General features: G+C 36.8%; 2 protein-coding genes across 2 annotated transcripts in view; both read right to left on the reverse strand.

Moving 5' to 3' along the window:
- The window catches only part of psmd1 (proteasome 26S subunit, non-ATPase 1), a 34,747-nt gene extending 28,980 nt beyond the window's left edge, over nucleotides 1–5,767 (reverse strand). Inside the window, exons 1-11 of the mRNA XM_042005903.1 lie at nucleotides 5,580–5,767; nucleotides 4,560–4,603; nucleotides 3,877–3,950; nucleotides 3,420–3,589; nucleotides 3,017–3,225; nucleotides 2,319–2,462; nucleotides 1,251–1,477; nucleotides 697–757; nucleotides 458–586; nucleotides 226–314; nucleotides 37–115 (exon numbers count right to left, since the gene is read on the reverse strand). Of these exons, the coding sequence (XP_041861837.1) occupies nucleotides 37–115; nucleotides 226–314; nucleotides 458–586; nucleotides 697–757; nucleotides 1,251–1,477; nucleotides 2,319–2,462; nucleotides 3,017–3,225; nucleotides 3,420–3,589; nucleotides 3,877–3,950; nucleotides 4,560–4,603; nucleotides 5,580–5,595 (1,242 nt within the window). The 5' untranslated portion in view covers nucleotides 5,596–5,767. The remainder of the gene's footprint in view (nucleotides 1–36; nucleotides 116–225; nucleotides 315–457; nucleotides 587–696; nucleotides 758–1,250; nucleotides 1,478–2,318; nucleotides 2,463–3,016; nucleotides 3,226–3,419; nucleotides 3,590–3,876; nucleotides 3,951–4,559; nucleotides 4,604–5,579) is intronic.
- A 341-nt stretch (nucleotides 5,768–6,108) lies between these two features.
- Nucleotides 6,109–8,849, reverse strand: LOC121653502. The gene is made up of 4 exons (XM_042007035.1): nucleotides 8,030–8,849; nucleotides 7,506–7,612; nucleotides 6,907–6,996; nucleotides 6,109–6,873 (listed from the first exon to the last, which is right to left on the reverse strand). The coding sequence occupies exons 1-3, from the start codon at nucleotides 8,757–8,759 to the stop codon at nucleotides 6,961–6,963; spliced, it is 873 nt and encodes a 290-aa protein (XP_041862969.1). The 5' UTR covers nucleotides 8,760–8,849; the 3' UTR covers nucleotides 6,109–6,873; nucleotides 6,907–6,960.
- Between the last annotated feature and the right edge of the window lie 664 nt (nucleotides 8,850–9,513).

Consider the following 9,513-nt stretch of genomic DNA (forward strand, 5'->3'; position numbering starts at 1 on the left):
ATGTTTTGTATTAGTTATAGAGTAAAATTACTTTACCTTATGGATGACACCAAGACTTGCTGTAGCTGTGAATTTTGCCCAGTTGGTGGCTCTTGCAAGCCATTCTAAGTTTTCTCTACCAGAACAAAGAAAAACTTTGGTTAGTCACTTTGAGTATGAACGTTTCTCAATTCCCCTGTGCTATTTAGGCATATTTATCATAAACCATCCTGACAGCAATGTTACCTGAGGAACTGATCGCTTGTGGTTCCTGTATGCATGAAAGAGTTTGCTATGACCGTGGCTGTGTGGCACACTGAATTTCGGACTGCATCCTGCAGCATACAGAAAGTAGAAAGAAAAGAAAGCTCAGAAATCTAAGAAAAATTGAGTGACATTCAGCAATCTGCTGTCCATCTGACCATATGAATGGTTGTTTACTCATTTCTGTTCTCTAAGGTATTCATGTCATTGCTACCTTTGTGTTTTTGAGAATCATTAGATCTGTGTTGTTATTTCGGATTAAAAACTGCAGATGCAGTTCAATGGCCATCTCTCCGCTAAGGATCTTGATCATCTTGGTGTTCTGGTCTTTGGGCTCATCTTTCTACAAGAAGTCAGAGAGGAAACAACAATTACAACAAATAGAGACTGGAAAAGACTAAAAAACTGACTGGCAATGCAAAATGCTGCAGTATAAAAGCTCAAACGACGTACCGTTTCTGCTGGCTTTCCAGCAGGGGAGCTGCCAGCCTTTTCATCTGTCTCCATTGCATCACTATAATACACACACATGCAACTGCATCATTTAATTTGAAGTAAAAATGAAGTTACTTAATATCGTCAGGTCTACCGATTATTCTCCAAAATGGGCTAAAACTAGACATTTATTTATTTAATATTTAGTAATGAGTATACATTTATTTCACTCACATTCTTTTCAAGTTTTTTTGATACAGTACCTTTTAAAATAGATGTTTACCTAAGGTGTAAGGCTGACTACATCACATTATATTGTTTACTTTTTTCAAGTTAGATCAAAGCTCTACACGGTAATGACAACTTAAAGAAAAGGCTTTTACTTTAAGTTTTAAATATTTGGAATTTTACTTTACTGGTAATTTGTAGCTTCACAGAAAGTCACAAGTTTCTAAAGTTTAAAATAGAGCTAATTACAGTAAAAAATGAATTGAAAAAGTGTAAAAAAAATTCATGAATCGGTCTTAAGCCTTGGCATTAGTTATGTCATTATTTTCTACATCCCTTCTTACCTGTCTTTCTCTGGGGTGGGAACAGTGCCTGTATTTGTAGAACCAGGCACTGCAGGGATAGGTGTTCCAACAGTGCGCAAGTTCTGAATAACAGAGGAGAGGAACTGCTGGCTGGCACTCTCATACAGGTCAAAGCAAATCTGGTATGCCATTAACAGGTTATCTTCCTTCACCAGCTTCTCCAGAATGTCACTCACAGCCTGTGGGTCATCCAGAAAAATCAGGCACTGCAATGGGAAGGAGAGAAAACCAGGGAAGAGTGTTAGGCTCTGGCAGTTTAATGAAATCACATCCTGTGTAATTAAGACAATAACCTTGACTGGTACAGAGTAGTACTCGCAACTGTTCTCCAACATAAAACACACAAAGAGCATGACTCAAATTAACCTAGATGAGCTGAGTTAACTGATTAATAACCAGTCAACCAAGAGGAAATCAATATAAAATTTAACAGTGCTTCAAATAAAAAGGTTAGTTTGGAGCCTGGAAGGACTGACTCTCTTAAGATTCTTTCAAGAATCCTACCACCTCACATGGTGAGCTTATTGAAGGTCTTCACACAACTCCTGGAATAAGGTTAGGACTTTGCCAATACAAATTATGCATTTTTTTGTTATAAATCCATTCTTTAGTATGTCAAATATTTGCTTAATGTCACCCAGGACAGAAAGTGACCGGTCCATGACTACCACCTCATGTTTTCCCTTTTAATGACATTTACTTCTCATTTAAACCCAACAGTTGTATTCTGGTTTTGTCTGTCCCCTCCAACAGCCTCGTGACTTGTTTACATGAACCTTAGCAAACTACGGGTGGGCAGCAACTTAACTGCAAACACCTGACACATTTTACCTTACCTTAAAAACTCCAACATAACAATTTTTTGCACCAGGTAAGTTGCATCATTTTCCCAAACAAATGACAGTTCAACATTTGTCTTACTTGCATAAAAAAATCTGTGTTTTTGTCCTTTTTTCTCTTATAGAAATATGAGTACATGAATGGGATTAAAACCACTATTATTAGGAATGTGATGCATCAAAATTGTTTTCATGTTGCAGTGATTACCTGACAGACATTGATGAAATCAGGTTTCTCCAAGTTCATGTACAGTTTAACCAGCACCCGCAGCACCTCATTACGGAACTTCTTGTTCTGCATCAGGGACATGCAAACCTTCAGGCTGTAAGCAAGGAGGCCACTTACATCATTCTAAGTTTGGGAAAGACAAAAGGGGAAAAACATATCAAGATTGAGACAAATCTGTTAATAATAATAATAATAATAATAAAAAAAAAAAAAACACTACAATCAAAAGCAGCCATAAATTATTTAATCTTATACAGTCTGAATGAAGTCAATGTCACCAAAATAAATTTGAAGTATTATTCATTCAGAGTGATTAACTCAAACTATCACGATAACCCCTGTAAGATCTAGGGCAGCGCTACTCAATTCAGTTCTACGAGGGCTGCAATCCAGCAGTTTTCCATCTTTCCCTGCTTCAACACACCCGAGTCAAATTAATAAGTCATTGTGCAGAACTTAATAGGATGTTGGATCCATATAATTTGATTCAGGTGTAAGATCAAATTAAAGTGTTGAAAGCAGGGATACGTGAAAGAAAACCTGCTAGATTGCGGCACTCGTAAGACTGAATTGAGTAGCCCTGATCTAGGAGCTATTCAATGGGGTATTTAACTTGCAATGAATATTTAAAACAAATCCAATACTAGGCACATTAGTGAAAGACAAAAGATGCTGACCGATTCTAATATGGTTTTTTCAAAGATGTCAAGACGCCTGGTCTCCAGGGCGATGCCTATGGCCTGCTTGTACTTGTGATCGTCTAGGCAACGCAGGAACATCTTATTGACGATGCCCTCGAGACGAGGGTCAATGCTTTTCTTTTCCTCATCCTCTGGCAGCTCAGCATTCTCTACCCGCAGCTTGGTGTAGTGGTCGATGCATTTGGCTGCAACAGGCAAAGAAAACGAAACTCTTTGATCTACCTCTTTAGTATATATATATATATATATATTCAATTGTTTTTCTCTGACAATAAAACCTAAGGTAATTTAATTGTGACATCGTGTTGCTTTCTTTACACTATTAAAGATTACAAGACAGCAGCATAAAAAATAAACGGCATTCCCTGTTATTACTCACCAATGATGGTCTCCACATATTCTGAGTCATCTGTAACACTAAAGAGATCTCCAGCACCAAGAGCATAGTTTAGAGATTCTTCAAAGGCTCCAAGGTGGTAAAACACCTTTGAGGCAACCAGGGCAGCAAATTCTCTGCTCCGAAAAGTCTCATCCTCATACAGGACCTCACTGTGAGAGGACAAGACCAGGTTACATAGGACTGTAAAAAGAATAAAATAAACGCTCTGGTGCATTTTTTTAGTTACAGCTGAATTTAAACAGTTGAATCGAAATAAATGTTTTATCATACATTCTATCATATAACCAGTTTGCAAGCAGGCCAATCACCAATTTTTTTTCCCTCACGTACAAAAGAATCAAATTAAATATTCAAAACTGAAATATTGCTTTCTATTATTGCTGTCTTATGCTGTATTTCTATCTTGACTGTGGTTTTCAAGCTCATCAATACTTACATTTTATCTACAGATCCTGAAATTTCAGCCCAGAAGTCATTCACAATGGAGTCTAGTTTATGCAGAGCAAATTCCTGCAAATGAAGCAGAGATGTTGGTAACACATTTATTTGGACACATTTAAACCATTAAATGGTAACTGTGACAAAAATGCACACTTAGATTGGCCACAACTTAATTTATCACCTTTATTTCAGGTCAATGTTGAAGATGATGTCAGTTTTACAATTCAACTTTGGCATTGCCATTACTCAGGTCTTAGTCCTATAAAGAGTGGACTAAAGACGATAGCAAAATTTGAACACTGATATGCAAGTAAAGAAGGGATGACAGTATCTTGTTCTTTTGTTTTTTGGTTCTGTAATGCACTGCAGGTCAGATTATTCAACACAAACATTCACAAAAATCTATGGGGTACTTTACTTCCTCTGATATGACTCATTTTTTGTGCAAAGCGAAAAACCATGCAAATCTGTAGAGAAGTCAAGGACAATCTCTTAAGTAGTTAAAGTTTTGTTTAAAGAATTAACTTTGGGTATCTCATGGATTCCCAAGTATTTAACATTGGCGCTCATTATAAAAGATATGAAAAACCACTGTTCTAAAAGTTGTCGGATTTTTGCATTTAAGGGAAAACACATTTCCAGCTAAATCTGCTCCACTATTCTGCAACCACTTCATACCTTGAGCTGTGGCTCCTCTTCATCAAGGAGTGAAATGATACCAGCTAAAGAGAGAGAGAGAGAGAGAGAGAGAGAGAGAGAGAGAGAGAGAGAGAGAGAACAATCAGATTTTTCAAAATTCTGATATAAACTATGACAGGAACAAACAACTATATTTCTGGGGAATCTCACAAACCTAACATATGGCACAAATTTGTTTTTATTTTTTTCACTAGTGGTGACTGTTTTAAAGCAATGAAATTTATAGTAGGAGATGCATTCAAACTATAAGATGGACACTTTAACTTTCACTTTATCAAATATATTGAAATACATTATCAAATACATTGAAATGTACAAAGATAGAAGACATAAATTACACTTAACAGGAAGAGTAAAATAACTAATTACTGAAACCTGCGACCGTTTCCCCTTGTTCTTAACTGGTCATTTAGTAAAAGAAACATACCGACTTAAATGCTGATGTCAGGTGTTTGCAATTGTAAGTTTATCTACTTTATTTGAACACTGAGATTATAATAATGCACTTACAAATGACAGTCGATCCCCAAAATAAAAACAAATCAGAACATTACATTTCATAGTAATAAACGCAGATCAGTGTTTAAACAATAGTTTAATCATCTTAAACTGACAGCAGCAGATGGGTCATCTTATTTCAAACACGCACATTTATGGTAAATACTTCCAAAACGAGGAGGGAGCTCAGTGTTTTTATTTCAATCATAGCTAAGTCAAGCTAAGTCATCTACAGAGCATTGATTAGTAGCTAATGTGGGACCGTTACCACCTCAGGTTACTTTAGCCTCCAACATCCTAATCGTTTATAGTTTATAATTAAACTATAACATTAACTGAATTAAAGTAAATTCAATTTGTAAACACGGTAGATATCGTGTCTCCTGTCAACGGCTGACTGGCAACAGCTAAACTCTACAAACCACCACTCTGTGACTCAGCTAAATCAATGGCAGCTAGCTAAAGTTACGGCTACCAAAATAGACACTTTGAATGACTTACCAGCTGATGTTATCATGTTTTGTTTTCAAATCTCTCCTAAGCCTACAGTCCTGACTTTACGGAGAAATTATGTAGGGTTTCTGTGGAATACTAATTAAAATATTGCGGTATTTGTAGTAAATTTTCAGCAATCGAACCAGACGGAGCCGCTGCTAACTTCTTTTTGTTCACACCGCAAGCCCCTTTCACGAGGACCCTCAAGTTGACTGACTTGTTTTATGCCTGCTCAAAAAGATATAATTTTATACAATATTTAATATAAATATTTTATTCGTTCTAAACTTAACAGCTAAACAATTATTACCTGTATTAATGATTTTAAGAAATTTAATTCTAATTTAAAATAAATTATTCGAACAAATAATTGGCAGGCATTTTTGCAGCCGTCAACCTGTGACGGTGGATGAAGTTAAATGCATACCAACTGCCATTTGATTTTTTTCAGATTTATGTTTTATTTTTCTGACCAAATACCAATAAGATTTTCGATTTTTTTATTTCGTTTTTTAATGAAGCCACACACACTGACTCGAGTTCAAATGTGTTTATTGATAAAAATGGACAGAACAACAACCTACATAAATACTTCAAAAGTAACAACTGTGTGTTACATGCCTGTGGCAAATATCTCATCAGTCCTCATCTAAGACAGACTGATATTTAATGAAAGAAAAAACATATATAATAAAAAGTCACATTTCTTGAAAAATGTGGGAAAACACCACTTATGATTTGGTGTTCCAGTTTTCTGTACAACAGGTAGACTACTCTAAAGCAGAACATCTGGTTTCAGGTATTTCAACTAAATAAAAGTGGCAATTGCAAACCATTCAACTATATGAAGCAAACATTTTGTAAGTCTTTAAATGAGACTTTTGACATTAAGTAGACGCTTTTCACTCAGTTGCAGTAATAAATCTTAGTTCGGTTAAGGCCTTTACTGTCAGTTAATATGATCTTTCATTGATATACTCTCACATTAAATGCACACTCAAATTAGCATCAAGCAGCAGGTATACAGTGCGTTAGGAGATCTTCAGTTGCCCTTTTTTCCACTTGTGTAATTGACTGGTTCTGTCCAAAGTAAAAAACATGAACTGTGGTGTTAAATTAATCGCTACACGGACACAAGCACTGTTCAGGACAATGCGTAAAGCAGCAACATTCAGGACAGAAACAATCTTGACTCAGTGTAGGGATTTGGAGCACCAAATAGTAATGTAATATGTAGTAAGGCTCTATTACACCATGAGGCCATTTCACAGTGATAATATGGATGTCTACAGTAATAGACCTGCAGCTGGCCACATGTCCCAGCAGGGGAAGTCTATTCAATCAGGTTATTCGTTTACATGAAGCTAAGAGGCCAAGATGCTGGTTTTCAGAGGGATCCCTTCCTCGGCACTTCCAGCATCACCTGAAATAATTAAAAAACATAAAACAAGTTTAAAACTTGGACTAAGTTTAAGTTAATACATAATCAAAAATTTGATGTAATTTGGATTAAGCTATTAAGAAGTTATTTTGTATTCCTATCTGCCTAATATTGCCTATTTGTTTTATATCTTTCTTTACACTGTGTGATTTCCAAAACATTTTCATTTGACAAGGCTAACAACAGGTATAAGTGAATTTATATTTCCTTTTGCTTCTCTGATATAAATCTTACATCACTTTATGACATGTAATCCAAAAAGACGTGAAAAGTGACTCCATTTACTTTTGTATATATCTTTTGTCCCAACACAATCCTTAATATTATCGGCTGATGTAAATGGGCGAAAAAAATTAAATAAAAAATAAAACAAGAGTGAAAGAAAAGAGGGAAGGAAGTAAAAGACAATAGTTAAAAGGAAATCTCTTATGGGAAAGGAAATGCTTGTGTCCAGCCCTGTCAGAATGAACTTTGCAGGGGGTTGCTGCTACCTTTTTGTTTGCAGTTTGAAGATTTGTTGTTGGTCTGGCCACAAATGATATGACCAAAATGATATGAAATGACCACAAATACTGGTCCCCTCTATCCCTGGTATTATCTGAAAGGCAATAACAAGCATTTAACAATTTGGCAGCTTTTCTAAGCCCTTGATGAAACTCGTGAAGCGCCTCATGAAAGACTCTTTTGTTCCCAGGGCATTTCTGGGGGATGAAAAAAAAAGAAAATATGTGGTCTTGTGAATATCACAAACTTGAGTGCACAACAGATCATTACCAGGCACGTTACTTTTATACTCTATATGCTCTATAGTAGCAAGAATTTTTAATCAGACGCCTACAATAGGCATTATTTCCATTACGATTTGATCTACAAGGACTATAACTTCCTGTTAATAAACGTGTTCAATAGACGTGCATGAGTGGGCAAAAAAAAAGCTAATTTCATGTTTTACTTCCAAACTGCATGAACTGCAATACGTTTTGCTCGTGGAAATGAAACTAATTCATTGTAACACCTGCTGTTTGAGATGCGCAAACAACTTTGCAAGCATTTTTCTTGATGTTGAGCACTGAGGCCTCTGTCTTCGGGATGAAACAGCCGACCCATATCGTCTCTGGTGAATGTTTGTGGAACACCGCGCGCATCTCACTTTCCAGGACTTGCGCACACTGACGTGTTTCGTCGCTCTCCTGCGTGGTGCGTATTAATCCAATCAGAGCTGGTAGAGTGATAGACGCACATTTCGTGCGCGCCTTTACGTCCTTTAAGATTTCTTTTAAGCACACCTGGTTTGGAACTTTACTGATAAATGTCTGTCTGAAGATGAATATAATGACCGGAGAGTCTATCGCTCGCTTCGTGCTGTAAATATTAACCCTCCTCGTGGCTGTTCTCTGATTGTTGCTCGTTGGCCGTTGCTCCTTCCCTCTGTCCACTTCCAACCTCAAGTCACTGGTCGCTTTTGTCAAAGGAATTTCATTGCATTTTCCAGTGTCTGATTTGCAAGGACTTTCACACATTGTATCACTTTGAGGAGAGCAACGGAGCTGGTCTTTACTGATCGCAGGGTTGTCGTTGTGAAACATGTCTCCCACGAACTCCTGCAATATCCCAGCGTCACCCGCGTCTACGCCATTACTTTTGCAGGCATCACTAACCAGATAAATCCTCTCTTTACCCCCGATATGAGCAACAACCGTTTGAAATTCCCTTTCCTCTACGGGTAGCGTCTCCGACTCCGCCATTCTCGCGCAATTAAGGCCGTTTCAATTACAACCTGGGGTTCTGTGTGAATGAGGAGAAACTTCCCCACGGTCAACAGCAACACCAATAGGGAGAGTGAGAGTGAGGCTTTCCGCGTGTTTCTATTGGGCGATGTATTAAGTGGGCGGGTCTAATAGTCAATAAGGGTTTATAACACAAGTTGTTCTTAGTTGATGAAGTTAATCTTTAATAGATAACTAAACACAAAGAAAAAAAAATATATAGTGACATAATTCATTCTTTAAGTATATCACATAACAACATATAGACTAAAAGAAGAAAATTTACAGTTATGTGTACATGAATATCTTATTAAAACAAAACAAAACAAAAAAAATTGTATTTTCTCAGGTAGATGATGGAATCTCAGGTCACTTTCTTTATTCCCACTATTCGCATGGAAAATAGTCCGGACTTCTCTCCAGTGTTGTAAATTTCTGACTTCTCGGGGGGAAAAAAAGAAACAGAAGGAAGAAACAAAGACAGGAAGACATTGTGATCATGTGCAAACTCACTTCACTATACAATCAAAAGACTTTCACCCTGAAACCCCCTACTTCAAAAGTCTGCAGAGTTCTTCCAGACTCTTAATCCTTTAATCCACTCATGCTAGATCGGTAATTAAAAGGTGTTGTGAGTCTGAAATGTCACCTAGGTCTTTTACTGAAATCTAGCTTAAACTATCTCTACTGCTAAGTCTCTTTGTGTGTGTTTTGTCATGTTGACTAATAAATT

The sequence above is a fragment of the Melanotaenia boesemani genome, chromosome 14 (assembly GCF_017639745.1).
Source record: "Melanotaenia boesemani isolate fMelBoe1 chromosome 14, fMelBoe1.pri, whole genome shotgun sequence".
Classification (NCBI taxonomy): domain Eukaryota; kingdom Metazoa; phylum Chordata; class Actinopteri; order Atheriniformes; family Melanotaeniidae; genus Melanotaenia; species Melanotaenia boesemani.